This window comes from Grammomys surdaster, unplaced genomic scaffold (assembly GCF_004785775.1).
Source record: "Grammomys surdaster isolate TR1022 unplaced genomic scaffold, NIH_TR_1.0 126178, whole genome shotgun sequence".
Classification (NCBI taxonomy): Eukaryota; Metazoa; Chordata; class Mammalia; order Rodentia; family Muridae; genus Grammomys; species Grammomys surdaster.
This window is the reverse complement of record NW_021620984.1, coordinates 8,509,755-8,530,589: the sequence shown is the minus strand read 5'-3', so window position 1 is coordinate 8,530,589 and position 20,835 is coordinate 8,509,755. Positions and strand designations below refer to the sequence as shown.

The following is a 20,835-nucleotide window of genomic DNA, read 5'->3' as shown; positions in this document are numbered from 1 at the left end:
CCCTCCTGTGTGCCCCACGGAGTTATCGCTTTCAGCGATAGGATAGATTAACTTAAGAAACATGCTGGCAAGTGACCGGTGCTTTATTGGTGCTTAGGCACAAACTATGGTGTGATTCAAGGTGTGCCTTCCTTACAGGGTTGGAAAGTCAGTCTTTCTTCCACTGATGAGAATGGCTATGTTGTGGGCAACCATCTGGCGTCTCAGTAACAGGGCATCAGTCCATTGTTCCTTTGTAATGTCTACTAAACCTAACTGAGGGAAATAAAGGGTGTTTGGGCTTGTCCCATTTTGTGGGATGCCTCTCTGTTCAAATGATGCTGTCCTTTGCTGGATAGAAGTTTTTGTTCGATAAGGTCCCATTTATAAATTGTTGGTCTTAAAACATGTGTTTTCAGGGACCTGTTCAGGAAGTCCTTTCCTATGCCAATGAGTTCTGTCAGATTAGTTAATTCTTCCACAGTCCAGTTAACATCTACAAACCTTGTTACAAGTATTGAGCAATGTTGTTAGATGGTTTCTAGCACAGATTCATGGATGGCTAAAAAGTTTGTCTCAGTCCTCACTCACTGATGGCGAGTAAGAAAACCACCCAACTCATACCTACATCCTAACTGAACGGAATGTACAGTCTTAAATTGTCCAGAGATAAGACATCAGTCAGCAGACCATTGCCTCTAACTCTGTCACATTTGAGTGGTGTGTGTCCAAGAATGCGTAATCAAGCTGTTTTGCAGGAAACTACATACATAATGCTGTGTGTCTTCTCTCTTTAGAAAAGTTTTATTCCTCATGGATTACACTTCAAGATTTGACTTTTTTTTTTTTGAAGATTATATTCTACCTAGAAATGTAGATCTAAAAATATAGGTCAGCAAGTCCAGATTAAGTCATCATAAGTCATTAGCCAACATTATTTATTAAACAGCATTAAGATCAGGTAGGATATCAGAGTTGAGCCTCATGTTTACATTCCCTTTAACTGCCATGGAGCCATTGCTTCAGAACATTGTGTATTCTCTGAGCTTCCGAGAGGATCTAGAAAACTAACTGCTTTCCCAGCGTGGCTGAGGAGGCATTCTTGTAGTTCTTCACATTCAGTGCCCTAAAATCAGAAAATAAATGCTCATTTAATCTAAGAAGCAGAAAAAAATATGAAATACATTTCACTACTAGTATCCATAAGTTTATTAGCTTTCAAATTAGTAGAAGGATTTGAAACTGGACTTAGGGTGATTATGATCAAGTAAAAAGAGACTTCAATAAGTCTCAATACTTATTAAGTACTTCAATAAAGCTACTAACATACAATAAACTTCTGGGTTTTCTGAAAAACAGTCAATTGCTGCCTCTCTGCTCTAAACATATTCTGAGTGCACCAGAGAACTCTCTCAGCCTTGCTGTTGGATGGAAGAGACCACAGAAAACTAAACAACCCACAAAACACCCCATCTAATTGAAGGTAGGTGTGAGGGAGAAAATTCCAGTTTCATTATCTGTTCTATTAGATGAAGGTGGCAGAGCAGTGGCAGGTGGCTTACAAGAGGACAAGATAAAGGGTATAGAATAAGGGGGGCAGGCCTCCTATTTACAGATCCAATGCTCTGCCAACTGGCCCACACATCGTTCCTAAATGCAGTACCTTAAATAACAAATGTACCCTAATATGCAGAGTAACTGAATTAACCTGGCTGGGTATGGAAAAGCTGCTTAGAGAATGGCTCAGTTTTAATTTGTTCTTGCAGAACATTTTAATTTTGTTAATGCAAAATCTATTTCACTTTACAAAACTGTAAAGTACTTTGAAGAATAGACAACATATATATGTGTGTGTGTGTGTGTGTGTGTGTGTGTGTGTATCAGCTACATTGCCATCATCAACAATTATCAACAGGGTACACCTCCAAACCCTGTTGATCTGAACTACATGAAGAGTCAGGACACACTGCAGTATTGCCATTGGCTCTACACTGCATCTAATGAAGACCTTCCATCACGGCATTGCCTTGTGAGCCACAGACTCTGCCTAATCTGTACAATTTCACTTCTATTTACCATTTGGTGATTTTACAGCTACCGAAATCAAGCATATATTGAAATGATTACTTGACATAAAATCTGCGTGTATTACATTCTAGGTGTTTGCAATGTTGTTACATTTTAAAAGATGAGTTCATGGGAAAAGACATTAATTGCAATATTTCTAATGACATTTAAAATAAATGTACATGTAATAATCACTGGGTTAAAAGCAATAGGAAAACACAGCCTTCTGTAGTCAACACTATTGATGTTTACAAACAACCAAGAAATAACTACGAGTTTAACATCTTACCTAACAATGTAAGAATCATACAGCTACATGAGCAAAAATAGCTGCAATGAAAGGTCTAGCATACAATAACAATCTGCAATAGACCAGCTATAGAGAGAGCTTCAGTAGAAGCTTTGCCTGGGGAGATAAGCCAAGACTGTAGGGAAAGCCAGTAGAAAGCAGGAGGGAAGGATGAACCATCCTATTAGCAGTGTAGCAGGCAGGCTAAATAACAGTTGACACAATATGAATCTCATGTGACCGAAGCAAAGAATGCATTGAAATAAAGAAGGAGCGCAAGACAAGTTATGGCCACACAGGCTTCAGTTTTTCTTACCAAATACTGTAAACTAGACAGCATTAGATAATATACACATATCTCTACTCAAAGCACATTTATATTTTTAGTTGTCTAGAATATATCTTAATTTTACAGGTGGATATTTCAAAGTTTGGGACAGAACTCTCAAGGGTCGTTAGGATTCCACACAGTGGCTGAGTAATAGTTAACATTACTGTGTACATAATATCCAAGTTGTCTCAAGTGACTCATAATGAATACCTTCCATAACATAGACAGCAATATGCAATATGCTGACATTACCTTGTTTTTAAGGTTTTATTTTATGGGTATGAGTGTTTTGCCTGTGTGTATGTCTATGAACCATGTGGTACCTGCAGAGGCCAGAAGGAGGCTTCAGATCTCCTGGATCTAGAGTTACAGATGGTTGTGAACCACCATGAGGGTTCTGGGAATCCAATCCAGGTTCTCTAGGAGCGCAACCAGTGCTTTTAAGCACTGAGCTGTCTCTCCAGCCCCTGTGCTCAGATCTTCCATTTTAAAAATATGTACAATGAGACTGGAGAAGACCAAAGACTTAGAGAACTTGCTGGCTTTGCAAAGGACCCAGCAGAGCCCCCATACAGGCAGCTCACAAGCACATGTACTGGTTAGGGCATCAAAAAGGTAGAAGTATTAAACTTTCTCAGTTTATGGACTGAACATAAGCTAAGCCTACCTTTTGACATTCAGCGCCATTATACTTTCAATGGGTCTGCTTTTTGGTCCATTGGGTGGGTGGAAAATCCTTTCACCTTTCAAAGAAATCGTCTTTCCTACCTTAACCACATAAGGGTCAGCTGAGTGTGCTGGGTAAGGTTCAAATGTTCCTGCTTTCATTCCACCAGCCTATAAGCAAAAACAAGATAGTTTGATATCAGTTTATAAAATGCTTCTATAAAATTGCATTGTCAAGAAGTTCATATGTACTTTTCTAGCCAATGGAGTTGGTTTTGCATTTAAGGAAAGTTTTCCATTCTGTTCAAACCTCAGCAAAGGGTCTCTCTGCTGCCAATTATGTAGGATCTAAACACTTTAATTCTAGTAGTTTTCTATAAAAATGATGAAAATGTTTGTGGAAGATGTTCTAAATGTTCTTCTATTCTGTTACCAAGCATTGTTGTTTTATTACAATTTTAACCAAGCTATCAACTAGTGATTTAGTAAGCCTATTGATGAAGGAATGAGACAAACATAAGCTATATTTCTCTATGGGAGGGATAGGGAGCCCAGCATTAACAATCCCCCACACACACCCAAAGGAATAGCATGGTCATAGATGGTGCGAGGAAAATGTGATCCCTTCCAGAATATACTTAGTGTCTAGTAAGAGAAGTTCATGCAAATATTTCCTACCTATGTGATATCGACCTGAAATTACTTGGACATGTTAAACTGACTTGACAGGATGTTTATCATTATGCTATATAGTCATTAAGATAATTTTATGTGGTGACATATGGGTGTAATTTCAGCTGAGAGCCGAAGATGAAAGATCTTCCTTTTGAAGTCGGCCTGGGCTTCTATTAACTAGATCTTGTGTGTGTTGGTGTGTAATAGTTAGGGGAGGAGGAAAAAGAAGATAGGGATAGAGCTCAATGGCAGAGCATTTGCCCACGGAGAGTGAAGCCCTGGGTTTGATCCATAGTAATGTAAAGAAAAGAAGGAAAGAAGAAGGCAAGCTAACCGATTCATTCTGTGAAATTATAGTCCATTTAATTAAGAATCCTTTTGCTTGCAATATCTAAAGCCAAATATATGCAGATTAAAACTAGACAGTAATTATGTGCATATACTCTTTCTCAAAGTATTATATGCATATTTTTAATAACCAGAATAGTTTTCTGTTTTCAAAGTCCTTGTTTCATAGTTATCACAGAATGTTCAAACACCCTTAGGAAGCGTCCTATGAAAGAACTAATACTAGTATGTACTATTAGCTGAAACACAAATATCCAAGAAATCTTGAATAGGTCATGATAAAATGCATTCTACAAAGGAGATACTGTGCTGGCTAGTGTGTATATCAATTTGACACAAGGTAGAAGTAATCTTAATCAAGAAAATGCCTCATAAGATTGGTCCATAAGGAAGCCTCTTGTACATTCTCTTGATCCATGACTGATATGGGAGGGCTCACCCTTTTGTAAGAGGTACCATCCCTGGTGGTCTGAGTGTGTGTAAGAAAGTGGGCTGAGCAGAACAGTAAGCAATTCTCCTCCAAGACTTCTGATCCAGTTCCTGCCTCCAGGCCCTCTAGTCTCCTGGCCTGACTTCCCTCAGCAACAGATTTGTAAGTGGATATAAACCTTTTCCTTCCCAAGCTGCTTGGATCATGGTGTGTCATCAAAGCAACAATAATCCTAAATAAGATAGAAATTGGTACCAGGGTTGTGAGGTATCGCTGTGACAGACCTGACCATATTTGGGGGGAAGGAATATGGAAGGGATTTTGGAACTTTGAGTTAGAAAGGCTATTGAGTGGTCAGAAATCAGTAGGCTATTTTGTGGGAGCTTGGAAGATAAGAATTTTGAGAGTAATGGAAAGGATGGAGGCCTGGATAGTGAGATTCAAGAAGGATGCTGCTTGAGAATCCCTTAAAGATTATGGCAGGGCCATTGGCCATTTTGAACTAAGAACCACTAAAGTGATATGTTGAAGTTGATCTTGTGCACTGTGTATTCAGGTGCTGAGTTCTGTGCCCCCAAATCAGGTTGTGGTCTGGACATGGGCACTGTATTAACCAATGTGATGCAAAGAATGCTCCCCCTAATAATCTCTGATTGGATAATAAAAGGCTAGAGCCTATGACTAGGCAGGAGAGAAAGAAGAGACTTGAGATTAAGTAAGGGGGTCTCAGGTAGTGATTATGAACAGGAGAGAGGAGAGGGAGAAGAAGAAAGTCAACCATGCTGCAGGATGGACCATGAGCATGTAGCCAAGAGATGCTTGCCCTGAGGACACACATGGAATAAAGCAAACTCAAACGGTGAGTAGCATGGGGCCCATGTCTGGGATGTAGGGTTATATAGTTCAGATCCTGCCCAGTTTAGGCCTACAGCTTGTTAATAAAATTACCAGGTTTCTGTGTCTTATATTCCAGAGCTATATAGGCTGGAGTGGGGCAGAATCCCTCCTCCATAAAATCATTTCAACATATGGCACCTAATGTAGGGCTCAAATCGACAACCTTGAGATTGAGAGTCTCATGGTCTACCGACTGAGGGTTAAAAATACAGATTTTACTTATTGATGCTACCTTAGAGTGATGTCATACAATAGATGATGTGTTTTGTCTTATAGAGTTTGGAGAACTGAGATATTTACACACATGGATGTACCATGCTATTGATGCATGCTCAGAATTCCAACAGGCGCTTGCCTTAAACTCTAAAAAGGATGATTTTAAGATTAAACATTTATTAGAGATGATGCTATCTTGGAAATGCCTTTGCAAATCAAAACTGATGATGCTGAAGCATATGTATCCATTAGGATAAAACAATTTTTTTGACATTATGGCATAAAACTGAGACAATGTTAAAGAAAGCTGGTAACTTTACTTGGTCCACCATCACAGACTCTTCCAGTCAGGACTTCAGTTAAGCCCTCAACTTTCTCAGCATGGAGAGATTAGACAACAAATGCTATAGCAAATTTTCTTAAGACTGACTCAACTATTATCCCAATTTGGGGGTAGGGGAGCCAAAAGACAAATGACACCCCAAATCAACAGGAAACATAGAACTATGCCCCATTCTCAAAAGGTGGGATAGAGGTGTTATGGTTGTTCAGTGGGTGATGAATGTTTATTGTTGTTTTAGGAGAGTTGGTTACACATTGTTAACCAAGTTGGTCTTGGTCAGGGAGGAAACAGTAAGGGAGGTTAGATTCAGGGATTTCTTTTTCTCTCTTTTCCCTCCTCTTTTCTCTCTTATCTAATGTTCGGAGGAGAAAGGGAGAGAAGGGATGAAGAGAAGGGGTAATATGGGAATAATATAAGAATAATAGGAAAAAGGTAGATTATTGCATCTAATTTTAGACCAGAGAGTACTAACAAGCCAAAAATCTTATATTGGTATAGATCCTGGTATCTTGATGCAAATTTGAGGCTATATTTCGCTACAACATAATACATATATATATTTTTTCAACTCCTGTTTTAGACATTGTACCTAAGTGATTCTTTAAAATGCAACATAAGTTCCAATCCTTTTAAGGGCTGCTATTACAAACTGTTTAGCATAATTAAGAAATGCAAGTTAGCAGACAATCAAACTCATGGTCATGTTAGATACTAGTCTAATTAACAGAAATTTGCTTCCTAGGTTGACCAGATAATAAATAGCTAGTAGCAAGCAATATTTGCCAATTCAGATATACTAGATAGATGGTCTTCAAAAACCTCAGAGACCTACAGAATGTGGCATTTTAAGACATTTTATTATTTTATGTTTCTTTTAACTTGAGATATATCAGCTCCTGATAGCACCCCTTTATGCTTCAAAGATTATAAGCATCAAAGAATCTCCTTATGGGGTTTTCTTCAAACATGGCCAATTGCCACTGGGCAGGAAACTGCCCTTGCTTCAACTGATGACAGTATGCTATCCAAACTAGACAAATATGGATGCAGGAAAGTCAACTGCCAAGCTTTGCAAGAACAAGATAGGCAAGTCTTTCATTATTCCTGTTTCACAGAAAAGTCTACCAGATATACTGGGGCATAAGGTTGATGCTCCGATAACTCAGAGAAATTTTTGGGTAACTAACCAGACAGCCAACTTTCTCTGACGTTTCTATAATTTTGGAAGCTGCTTGCCTGCACTTCCTACTTAGATAATATTTATTCCTTCTCAGGTCTTCGATGGGGTTGAAGACCAGATACTTATAGTCTGACAATTAAGTCTTAAATTGTTTAGGATTTAAATTGTTTCCTGTTGATTTGGAGTGTCATTTGTCTTTTGGCTCCCCTACCCCCAAATTGGGATAACAGTCGAGTCAGTCTTAAGAAAATTAGCTATAGCATTTGTTGTCTAGTCTCTCCATGCTGAGAAAGTTGAGGGCTTAACTGAAGTCCTGACTGGAAGAGTCTGTGATGGTGGACCAAGTAAGGTTACCAGCTTTCTTTAACGTTGTCTCAGTTTTATGCCATAATGTCAAAAAAATTGTTTTATCCTAATGGATACATATGCTTCAGCATCATCAGTTTTGATTTGCAAAGGCATTTCCAAGATAGCATCATCTCTAATAAATGTTTAATCTTAAAATCATCCTTTTTAGAGTTTAAGGCAAGCGCCTGTTGGAATTCTGAGCATGCATCAATAGCATGGTGCATCCATGTGTGTAAATATCTCAGTTCTCCAAACTCTATAAGACAAAACACATCATCTATTGTATGACATCACTCTAAGGTAGCATCAATAAGTAAAATCTGTATTTTTAACCCTCAGTCGGTAGACCATGAGACTCTCAATCTCAAGAAGCAAGAAAAGATTAGACTACCTAACATTAACTATAAAAGCAACTAAAAACGATACAGAAAAAACAAACAGATACACCAGTCAGCTAGAATATAAATTAAGAAATGTGTTCTCAAAAGCGGGAATTTGATTTTATAAAGATAACCCTTTGGGGTTTGAGAGATAACTCAGTGGTTAAGAACACTGGCTGCTTTCTCAGAGGACCTAGGTTCTGTTCCCAGCACCTACACTGGGTGGCTTACAACTCTCTGAAACTCTATTTCCAGGGATCTCATACCCTCTAGTGCCCTCCACCTGAATATACATACATACATAGATGCAACAGACTAGAGAAAGTATTTCAATACAAAGACAAAAATACATAAATTCTTAGCATATAAAAACATCTGTCCAATGTAAACAGCATATGCACCCTAGTAGAGTCTACAGCAAGAGGAGAAGGATCTTCCAGGAACAGAAAGTCCAAGGTTCAACTAATGTTCAGAAACAGTCCAAGCAGTTTTGTTTTTATGCACACCACTCAGAAGCTTCTGAAAGAAGCAGCAGGAGACAATTACTTTCATTGTTTCAAAACTTACATGATGGCTTTCAAAGCTTCACTGGAAATTCAAACATATCCAAAGCAAAGAGGAATTGTTCTGGTGTAACACCTTTTTTATTCCAGTCATGCTTTGTGTGTGTGTGTGTGTGTGTGTGTGTGTGTGTGTGTGTGTGTGTGTGCTCTGTGTACAGCTATGCTTGTTCATGGGCATGTAGAGGTCAGACACTGATACTAGGTGCCTTCCTCTTCCACGTGTCACCTTACTTTTTCAAGACAGGGCTCTCTCTAAATCTCGAGCCCATTCTTGGCTACACTGGCTGGCCAGCAAGCCCTCTCTGATTGGCCTGTCTCCTCCCTCTACCCTACACCCATCACTAACGTTACATGAGCATGCTGCCAGGCTCACCTTTGCCTGGGTGATGGGGATCCAACTTGAAGTCATCATAGCTATCTCCCCAGAGATTTGTGGCATTATATGATCTCATAAATCATCATACAAAGAAAGGCTTACATGTGCACTTTAATGATTTGATAGCAAAACACAGGTTCTCCCAACTGCCACATTCTCTATTTCTCTCCCTCATCCCCTCTAACCTTGCTACATAGCCTAGTCTAGACTTGAACCCAAAAATCCTCCTGTTTCAGCTACAGTAGGACAGAGATTACAGACACGCCCCTACCCTCTGCTTGAGATTCTGTTTCTTTATAATGTTCAATTACTTCTCATTCCAAAAGTTTTACCTTTTTACCAGGAGAGGAGGGCTTAAAGGGCTTTAAAGAAGATTCCTTCTTTTCTTCTCTCCTAATTGGAGGTAAAGGATGCTCTAAAAAATAAGGATTAGTATCAAAATAGTCCTTTGGGTGGAGATTCAACTTGAAAGGTGACCCTTTGATTAGTCGATGGTGTTCTTCACTTTCTTTCTGTAAATTAAAGCGTTTGAAAGTTAGACACAATTCAAGACCAAAATCACCTTCTAAATTAATTGTACATGTGCAGACTCTAAAACACATGCCACTGGGTGTGCTGTTGAAAACATTCCCTTATGTTCAACTTTATGGTTAAAAAAGGAGGAGGATGATAAAGGAAGGAAGGAGGGAATGAGGAAGGAGGGAGAGAGTAGGGAGGGAATGAGGGAGGGAGGGAGGGAGGGAGGGAGAAAGGGATGGAGGGACGGAGGGACGGAGGGACAGAGGGACAGAGGGACAGAGGGAAGAAGGAATGAGACATGCCTGCTGATGAATAAGCACAGCTCTCATTTTGGACAGAATTTACTTGAGATTTAACAATCTGTCAGCTGAACAAGTCTTTACTACACTCCTGGTCATCAGGAAGGAAAGGCTTGGTCTCTAAGTGAAATCCCAGCTCCTTCCTGCTTTTTAGCATTTTTCAAGTATTAATGGAAACTGCTGACCTTTGGTGTCACATCTTTGACTGTAAATAAGAATACTATTTCCCCTTGATGTTGCTAAAGATTAAGTGAGATTTTGTAGAGAAAGAACTTGGCACATGGTTGGCCCTTAGTAAATACCAGTTTTTAATTCTAAGTACAAAAAAATATTTAGTGCTTACATTATAACATTTTCATATGATACTATTTCTAGCTACCTAATACTCAAGCAAAGCAAAAGCTATTTTTTCACAGTCTTATATTACAATCCTTTCTATGTGGAAGAACCAAGTTTAAAATTGCTAGCTTTTGATAAAATAGCAAAAATGTGAAATACAGATTTAGAAAGATAAAATGTTGATTTTTTTACATTTTTACACACATGAAATTTGATATTTCATCATTTAACAAACTGAATAGGGACAATTTAAATGAGATTAAAGTGTTCAAGACAAGACATTAGTAGGTTGTGTTGGCTAGATTTATCTCAACTTGACACAAGCTAGGATCATTTGGAAAGAGGTACTCTCAGTTGAGAAAAATGCCTCCATAATAATGTATAGTAGCATAACGACAGACACATCAATCAATGGAATCAAACTGAAGATCCAGATATAAGTTCATACACCTATAAACATTTGATTTTTGACAAAGAAACCAAAAATACACAATGAAGAAAAGACAGCTTCTTCAACAAATGTTGGGTAGCTGGGATAGCTGTATACAGAAGAATACAAGCAGATCATATCTATCACCCTGAACAAAGCTCAACTCCAAGTGGATCAAAGACCTCAATATAAAACTAGATGCGCTGAATCTGATAAAAAGAGAAAGACAGGATAGACTTAAATTCCTTGGCACAGAAAAGGACATTCTGAACAGAACATTGACAGTGCAGCTACCAAGAACAACAATTAATAAATAAGACCTCATGAAGCTGAATCTTTCTGTACAGCAATGAACATAGGGCAAAGCAGCAGTCTACAGAATAGAAAAAAAAGCTTTGCCAATTACAAATCTATTAAAGAATTAGTATCTAAAAGATATATATAGAAGTACAAAAACTGAACATCAAGAAAACAAATAAGCCAACTAAAAAACTGGGAATAGAACTAAGCAGAGAGTTCTCAAAAGACAATCAGCTAGAGAACTTAAATGTTTAACCAGGGAAACACAAATTAAAATTACTTTGAGATTTCATCTTACCTGTCAGAATGGCCAAGATCAACAAAACAAATGGCAACTCATGCTGGTGAGGACGTGGAGCAAGAGGAGCACTCGCCCATTATGAGAGGAGTACAAGCTATGGGAATCAGTGTGGCCATTCCCCAGAAAGCTGGGACTCCATCTACCTCAAGACCCAGCTATACTGCTCTTGGACATGTACCCAAAGGACACTTCATCCTACACCAAGGACACTCCTCAGCCATGTTCATAGCTGCTCTAGTCATAACAGCCAGAAATTGGAAACACCTGTGCCGTCTAGCAACTAATGAATGGACAATGAGAATATGGTATATTTATGCAATGGAATATTATTCACCTGTTAAGCAATGTGAAATTCTCAGGTAAATGAACAGAACTAGGAAAAAACAAATCATCCTGAGGGAGATAACCCAAAAAGACAAATATATGTTTTTTCTTCTATGTGAATGATAGCTTTTAAGCCTTTACACATATGCTACAATCTGAATAACCACAGAGGTTAAGGGCCTAGTAAGGGATGAGCAGAAAGGAGAGGCACTCTCAAGAAAGAGGAAATAGAAAATATTATGGAAAGATGAGGGGGAAATTAGAATAGGAGGATTAAATAGGGGGACATAGAAGTGAGGGGTATAGGAGGATAAGGGGAGAGACAACTAACACCGTAGGTCATTTGAGAAGCCTTATAGAACCTTATAAGCTGCTTCCTAAAATTCATACATATATTGAAATGGGAGTCAATAAATAACAGGGGAGACAAAGTCCCAACTAGACAGCTTATGCTACCGAAATCTCTAGTACCAGAAATGAGGGTCTCGTTGAGATGTTGGCCAAAGGAGTCCCATAAAAACCCCAAGCAATATAGGCTATTGATAAGACTATATATGTTACTCTCCACGACATGATGGTACAGCCCTATTGTTGAAGACAGTACTTATGTCATCAAAAACTGAGAAATCAGGCTGGTGTCTAACTACAAGCTTTACCCTGCTAATGTCCACAGTACTGGAAGGTATTCTGCATGCCATGGGAGGAGAATCAGTAAGTCTTCATCCTTAAGTCTCCATCAGTATCTCCCAACTGCATGACCTACAACAGCAATCTGCCTCCAAAATATACGGATGTAATTGTGACACAAATATTTTGGGAGTAATCAACCACTTTCTGATTGGATTTAAAGATTACTCAATGAGATGGAATCCATACCTGACACAGCCAAAGTGACCAAGAATCTAGATAGGTCATTTGCCTAGAAGAATACCCAATAGTATTAAGTCTGCTAAAAATAAAAAAATAAATAAAGCAATAAAATGACTCTTAATGACATATTGCTATACCCATAGATCAGTGTCTCATTCAGCCCCCATTAGAGAAGTTTCTTCTTGTAGTGTATAATTCAAACAGATATCCACAACTGAACAGTGTGCAAAGAGTGAGACTTTGGAGTACTCAGTCCTAAATGGAATGTTTCACCAAAGCCCTCCCTCCTGTCAAGGCTCAGGGATCAGAAGAGGAGGTAGAAAGTCTGTAAGAGCCATAGGTAATGGATGGCTCCAAGCAAACAGTGGCTTCCAGACACACCAGGACTGCTACACATAAAAGCCCAGATACTGTGGTGGTATCCATAAGTCCTGCATAGGTTCAAGCCAGATGGGGTTCCAGCAGTGAGTGGGAGATGTAGACACTTGTAACCTAGAAGCCATTAGCATTTGATGTCTGCTGGCAAAGATAAAGCCAGTTTTCTCCAGTGAGGTCTTACTGGGCTTCTTAACCACACTCCAGGGCAGGCCCCATGCCCTGGAGTTGCCCACCAATACAAAATGAACTCAATGGTATTTTTGTAGTCTTTTTGCCTGATTTTGATTTGTTTAGGTACTTTTTATCTTATTGGTCTTTTGCTTGTTTATTTTGATTTCCACTTTTATTGGTTTGTGAGGTGTGTGTGTTTGTGTGTGTGTTTCTTGGACTTTTGTGTGTTTTTTGTTTTATGTTTGTTTTAAAGCAGTAGTTTATCATCCTTCCTAACTCTATGACCCTTTAATACAGTTCCTCATGTTATAGTGACCCACAACCATAAAATTATTTTGTTGCTACTTCATAACTGTGATTTTGCTATGACTATGAATTGTAATGTAAATATCTGATATGAAGGGTACCTATGTGACCTTAAAGAGTTCTTGAACCACAGGTTGAGAACCACTGTTTAAAAGAGGGAGAACATAAAGTTGGGTGGGCAGGAAGGTAAGGATGATTGTGGAGAAATTGTGGGAGGGGAAAACATGATCAAAATATCTTACATGGAATAAAAAGGTTTTCTTCAATTACAAACAAAAGACTGCCACTAGGCAAGTCTGTAATACATTTCCTTACTTGGTGATTGACATGGGAGCTCCTGAATGCTGCCATCCTTGCTGCTGCTCCTGGGTACTCTAAGAAAACAAGCTAAGCAAGCCAGGAAGCAGTGTCTGGTTTTGCTTCAGTTCCCACCTCCAGGTTCTTGTCCCACTTGAATTCCTGCCCTGATGTCTCTTAGTGCTGGCGTGGGACCTAAGAGTTGTAAGTTTCACTAAGGCCTTCGCTCCCCAAGCTGCTATCAATGTTTTATGACAGCAACGGAAACCCTAAGCCACAGGCACATGCTGTAGCTCTCTGGGTTTTCACTCCCCTTGGAGTCCCCTCCTGCTTTGTATCCTGTTTCCCTGTAGAACTTAGAGTTCTTCCTCTTTCCGCACTGGAGCAATGGTCTTTTAACCATTATGGACATTATCCTTTGGATATTGTTTCTTAAAAATTAATTTTCATGGGAATCAATTCAGGTTATAAGCTATCAAGATCTTCCCTCAAAGACTTCTGATTACATTGCCCTGCAGTGTGGCCTTTGCATCAGAAATGCTAACACTCATATGATTCTAAAGCTTGCTATTAAAATGCAATTTAAAAACATTATGCGCATGGGTGTTTTGCCTTACATGTATGTCTGTTAACCACTTGCATGCCTGTTGCCAACAAAGGCCAGAAGAGGGCACTGGATACCCTGGAACCAGAGTCACAGGTGGCTGTGAACTGCTATGTGGGAGCTGGGCCTCAAAGCTGGGTCCTCTGGAAGAACAGCCAGTGCTCTTAACCACGGAGCCATCTCTCTAGCCCCACATAAAAATATTTTAAGACTCCTGTGTTTACTTGACTGTGGCCATCTTTTATCAGACACTATTTGTTTTACTAACTGCTGGCCTAGAATATTTGCTAATCAACACACAGATACCCCCATGAACAAAAGAGACAGGACAAAATAAAATTTTATTGTGAGTTAATTTTCAAAGTTGGACAAATAAAGGTTGAAATGTTCAAAACACATGATTTTACCTTATAATTCTGTTTTGCTGCATCGTATAAGTCAGAGGAGTGTGAAAGCTGCCTGCCTATGGTAACATTGGCATAGCTAAAAAAAGGAATAGGTCATAGTGAATGAGAGCTCAGGTGATTTTGTAAATTCAAAACAAATTATATAAAGTACTAGGAATATCTTACCCATATCCAGTTCCCTTTTTTCCTGGGTTGGTATATAAATTCTTTCCTGGTGGCTGATACTTGTCCCTGGGTTTTATCTGAGCACTAAAGAATGGGACAGGGCCACCAATTGTTCCATAATAGCTTCCCATTCCACTTCTTCAATGCCATTTGGAGTTTTTTAAAAGAAGATATGAAAATGTCAAATTCATGTTATATATTTATTTCACCACAAGTTTATTTTAAAGGATTTTAAAAAGCAGAAATCTTGGATGATTTATTGCACCAAATATGTGTTTCTTCCTGTGGTGTGAGAGGGCCTCGAATCAACCAGAAATCAGTTGGTTTCCCCTATGATTCATATAGCTATATATCCCCTATGTAGGGTTACTACAACTAAACTCATATATATATATATATATATATATATATATATATATTTATATATATATATATATGTATGTATATATATATACATATATATATATATAATATATCATATCTTTTATATATAATATATGGAATATATATGATATATAATATTTCTCTAAGAAGCTATAGGTTGTCAAATAAAAAGCCTAATATCAGCTATGGGATACCTCCCCTCAATTTTTAGTCAAACAATATAGGCTATCAGCATTACTCTTGGAGATCCACTAGAACTTGATAGTTTAGACCCTACTGGTGAATATATATGAATCACAGAAGATGGAGAAATTAACTTGGTACTGATCAGGAGTCTTCCTTCTTGATAATTACTTTTCATAGTACCAAAGGGGCTACGTAGCCTGCTGTAGTCAAAAGTCATCAACAGACTCATCCAGCTATGAACTGCAATAATGAGCAGTGTGGCAAACTATGCCCATAGGTACAACAGTGACATGAACCCACAGGGATAACCAACTGATTTCTGGTTGATTCAAGGCCCTCTCACTGCACAGGAGGAAACATGCCTGGTAGAGTAAATCTAGCCAAGAACCCATGATTGATAGAAATCTCACAGTTCCTGGAGGTGAACCTGCCACAAGTATTCTGCTAAATATATGTAGAATCAAACTGCTCTCTACCTTTCTACCTCTATACCCATAAGTTAATGCAGCTCTCAGACATCAACAGGGACATTTCTTTCTGCCGAGGACAGTGGTTAACTCAGAAATTCACAACTGGTCAAAGTGCAGAAAATAAGTATCAGTAGAGTGTTCACCCACACATGGGACATCTGTAGTACCTCCTCACCACAGGGCTCAGGGACCACTTCAGAACAGAGGGTGAAAGGGCTGTGAGAGTCAGAGGTTGGGGACGACCAGAGCAAAAAGCGTTTCTGGACATGATGGGACCACTATACTCCAGAACTCAATGCATTGTGGCTACATGTACAAGACCTTTGCAAGATCAAGCCAATAACATGGTAACACAGAAGAGGATGGAGCAGATGAGCTCCCTTTAATTTAGAAGCTATGGGCAGGCAATGCCTTCCAGGAAAGGAGAGTTGGCTTTTTTTTAAGGGTGTGGCCCCTAGTGGGTTCACCATGCTCCAGTGGATGGCCCCACACCCAAGAGTATGTGAACAGCATAAATTGAACTCTTCAGGTGGGGTGAGGGGTGAAGAAATGGAAGAGGGGAGGGAGAAGAACAAATGTGATTAAAATATATTGTATGAAGTTCTCAAAGAGTTAACAAAATATCACATTTATGAAAGAGTACTTGTTAGATGGAAGTCTGAAATATAGAAATGAAGTTTCACAAAATTCAAGAAAATAAGCAGGAAATTAGACTTTGATCAGTCCTTACCTACCATAAATTCTAAACTGAGAAAATCAAACTTATCAAGTGTGAATGAAAATCATATTTTAAGTCTTTGCTATATCAGAGACTAGAGTCTTGTGGCTTAATGAAAATAAAAAAATAAAAAAAAAAGAATTTTCACATTGACAGCTGCCTCAATCCAGCTACTGGAAAATCCCATGATTGTTATCATTATAGTTATTTAAAAATAATGTAACACTGATAAATTATTTTCTGTGTCTAAAAATGGTTTCTCTTCATTTCACATTCTTATTTATAATTTTTATAAGCAGAAAAAATATACAAAAGCATAAACATGGTTACCCTAGGAATTTTCCCCATTATTACTTTTGCAAATTTTTTGAAAAAAAAAATACATAACTTCATTATTTAGTTGGTTTTCATTATATAAAACAATAAAGACCAGTGACCCAGATAGTATAAAAAAATTATAAAGATCTATTTAAAATTACCTATCAGTTTGCATCACCCAAAGTAACTGTCTCCATCTAAGACAATCTATAGTTAAGAAACTGAATCCTACAGGAAAACATCTACTTTGAGTTAGAGAAAGTCAAAGCAGACTGGTAAGACATTTCCCCAAAGTACTTACGGCTTTTTCTCTCCACTACTAGGGATGAAGGCTTTGCCTAGGTTCTTTTTGGATTCAGCCAGCATATACCGTCTCCTCACTTGGTTCAAATTCACATAGCCTTCCCCCTCAAAAATCCTTGTAAACTGGGAATCAAAGTATCCTGCCTGGAGATTGGACATTTCTTTGGTTCCCCCTGGTAGCATCTGTCTATTTTTGCTTGCAGCCTCATTAAAGGGTCCTTCAAAGATAAAGAGCATTATAATCTTTACTTCAATCCTAATTAAAGGCAATTAAAACAAAAATGATGAGCCAATTCAGCGGTTGCACTGGTAAAACACTAAAAACTCTGCATGACGGGCAACCATGATATAGAACCTAAAGGGTTTTGTTGAAAATGTTTGAACATTTGGGCTGAAGAGGGTTGGGTTTTTTTTTTTTTTTTGCCTGTTTTTGTTGTTGTTTTTAAACTTGGTTGTTTTGTTGTTGTCGCTGTTGCTGGTTTTTGTTGTTGTTTTTTATTTTGTTTTAGAGATGGCGTTTCTCTGTGTAGTCCCAGAGCTCCTGCAACTCATGCTGTAGATCGGACTGTCCTTGAACTCAGAGACCTGTCTGCCTCTGCTTCTGGAAGAAACTAGGATTATAAGCGTGCACTATCACGCAGAGCTGGGGTGAAGTATTAAACACTCTGAACCTCAGAGCTCATAGAGACCTTAAAAGATCATCTAGCCCAGTGGTCCCTCATGGTCAGCAGGGAACAGCGCTTTTGTGTAATAAAGGGGGTTCCACACACTCACATAGAAGCAATCCTCTCCTCTATATACTGTGGCAAACACCTCTAATTCCAGTACTCAGGAGCTAGAGACAGGTGGATCTCTGAGCTGGAGACGGTCTTGGTCAACAGTGAGTTCCAGGACAGCCAGGGCTACACAGAGGAACCCCATCTCTGCTTAGGGGCCCATATTCACTAAGAACCTGTGTGTGGGGGGCTTGAATATTGTTGGCCTAGGGAGTGGCACTATTAGGAGGTGTGGCCTTGTTGTAGTAAGTGTAGCCTTGTTGGAGTAAATGTGTCATCATGGGTGTGGGCTTTAAGACCCTCATCCTAGATGCCTAAAAATCAGTCTTCTCTTGTTTGCCTTTGTAACAAGAAAGCATCTGCCTGGATGCTACCTTTAAGATAATGGACTGAGCCTTTGAACCTGTAAGCCAGTCGCAATTAAATGCTGCCCTTATAAGAGTTGCCTTGGTTATGGTGTCTGTTCACAGTAGTAAAACCCTAAGACAAGACGTATATAATTAAAATTTTTATATTGGAAATACATGCTATTTAAATATTTTAAAATACCAAAGATACTCACGATTAAATGGAGACACATATTTGTCACCCACGGTGATGTATTCCATTTCACTGAAGAGGCCAACCCTCTCCATATCTGTTTTCCCGCCTTCTATCGGCATGATTGCTTCTTGGGGTGGTAACTTCCCAAAGGTTCTTAGATCTTCTTTTGCAGCAAAATCCTACTTTACACTGAAAACTACAGGAAATTATTTTTAATGAAAAGAATGATTATTAAATGTCAAACTATTTATTTGACATTATTTTAAGTCTCTGGATTGGTTGGTTGGTTGGTTGGTTGGTTGGTTGGTTGGTTCACTTCTTTTATATACCCCCACAACCCCCATCAGATCAGCTTGTGCATAGCCTTTGTGAGACCAAACTAGGAACAATATACTTTACAGGCTAAAGTTTCTGTTTCCAGTTAAGGCAGTTAAGAATGAGTTCCACGGGGTGGAGAGACGGCTCAGTGGTTAAGAGCACCAACTACTCTTCCTGAGTTCAATTCCCGGCAACCACATGGTGGTTCACAACCATCTATAATGGGATCTGATGCTCTCTTCTGGTGTGTGTCTGAAGATAGCTGCAGTATTCTCATATAAATAAAAATAAATAAGTCTTAAAAAAAAGAGTAAGTTCCTATTGTAGTTAAAGACTAACTTTCTGTTTGTCCTGTGTTAAGTCCTTCCATGTTGAGGTTTCTATTTGTAATTAAGGATAAATCCCTGTTACTTTGATATGTAAACTGCAAAATATTTTTCAGCCTACACTAAACTTGCTACCCAATTCACATGATGTAACCTTGTTCCTTCCCTTTCATTGTTTTGTGTGTGTGTGTGTTGTTTGTTTGTTTACAATGTGTAACATCCAACTCTCTCAGTCCTGTGAACATTTATTTCATCTCTCTTATAAAAACGACCTCAAGAGGCCTAGAGAGTAGCACTATTACGAGATGTGACCTTGTTGGAGTAGGTGTAGCCTTCTTGGAGGAAACGTGTCATCATGGGTGTGGGCTTTAAGACCCTCATCCTAGTTGCCTAAAAGTCAGTCTTCTCCTGCTTGCCTTTGTAACAAGATGTAGAACTCGCAGCTCCTCCAGCCTCCCATCTACCTGGGTGCTGCCTTTATGATAATGGACTGAGCCTTTGAACCTGTAAGCCAGCCGCAATTAAACCAATTAAACCCACCGGTAAGGGGTGCTCTCTGAATCCCTTAGACTTAGAGTGAGAGATCCAGCAGGCTAGTCCGGGGCATACACCAAAATACTGTTTGCTTTAATTGGACAATCATGAATTTGCTCTCTTCTCCTCGAGATTCTCCTCGAGATTCTCAGGCTTAACACTTTCCCAAGCTTCATTAATGGTCATCTAACTTTCGTGGTGTAGGGACCCAGTGAACTGATGGCTCCACAGCTGGGAACCATTGGTCTGAGTTTGAATCCTTCTCACCACGTTCTTGTGGTAAAGCTATCCAGACTGGAAAGGAACTCCTGGAATCAAGGGAACCTCTGGCCTAGCCTCCATACTGGCTAGAACGACAAAGCCCTTTTAGTTATTTACCAGTGTAGCCCCAGCGCTTGCACGACCAGTGCCTTCAACTTTGTCCCGACCTTAGACTCTTAAGTAAACCTTACAAAGCAATTCATTCACACATTTAAGAAATGCTTTGCAATCCTCTCCTTCTGGACAGGTAGACGTAGGAAAACAGACTTTAAAAGGCGTAAATCTTGGTTTATAATCAAGCAGACAAGAAAATCGTGGACTTCTACCCAAGTAGAATATGGCAAGCTCCCTCCTAAAAGTTTGGATAAGAAGGCTCTTCTGTTACAGCCCTGCCGACTGCACCTTTGCAATTTACTCAATAAATCCTTTTCTACACTAAGGGAAAAAAAAGTTTGGCTAAAAGGGAGAAGCTGAAGAAAATAAATGAACCGATGTCTAAGTTATTCCCTTGGGGAAAGGTGGCATGAAGTTGGCAGATAGCTAAGGAAAACCCATATCCGCGAGGCCGAGTCACCTCTCCAAAAGGCACCTAATCCCACAACCAGGATCAGATGGACTCTGCTCCAGTCGGGGATCACTCCACTGCAGAGCTTGAAGAGCTCGGGGCCACGCGCCTGTGCCCGGGCTGGAGCCTGGGGCTCGGCTGCAGAGGCGCGCGCGCCGCACAGTTCCGCAAGCTGCAGCTGGCGCTTGTTGAGCCGCGTTGCCGTGGGAACGGGAGAACCCATTCCCAACATCGCTACCGGAGGCCTCGGAACTGTCGGGTCAGCACAGCGCGTCTGCAAAGATGGAAGAAAATCCACAGACTACAAAAGTCTCAGCCAATCAAAATCTCTCGAA

The 20,835-nt window shown here is 39.4% G+C and overlaps 1 protein-coding gene across 1 annotated transcript; it reads right to left on the bottom strand.

The window, feature by feature from the left end:
• Positions 1–893: 893 nt before the first annotated feature.
• On the bottom strand, positions 894–20,685 carry CUNH4orf47 (chromosome unknown C4orf47 homolog). The gene is made up of 8 exons (XM_028757705.1): positions 20,510–20,685; positions 18,516–18,692; positions 17,176–17,395; positions 14,799–14,936; positions 14,634–14,709; positions 9,421–9,600; positions 3,334–3,503; positions 894–1,105 (listed from the first exon to the last, which is right to left on the bottom strand). The coding sequence occupies exons 2-8, from the start codon at positions 18,613–18,615 to the stop codon at positions 1,039–1,041; spliced, it is 951 nt and encodes a 316-aa protein (XP_028613538.1). The 5' UTR covers positions 18,616–18,692; positions 20,510–20,685; the 3' UTR covers positions 894–1,038.
• Positions 20,686–20,835: the final 150 nt, after the last annotated feature.

Coding starts and splice junctions, on each gene's coding strand:
- CUNH4orf47 (XM_028757705.1), bottom strand. CDS start 18,615: ATGCCGATAGAAGGCGGGAAAACAGATATGGAGAGGGTTGGCCTCTTC. Junction 17,396..18,515: donor ATATGTGTCTCCATTTAATC/GTGAGTATCTTT, acceptor TTATCTTTGAAG/GACCCTTTAATGAGGCTGCA. Junction 1,106..3,333: donor ATGGCGCTGAATGTCAAAAG/GTAGGCTTAGCT, acceptor TTCTGATTTTAG/GGCACTGAATGTGAAGAACT.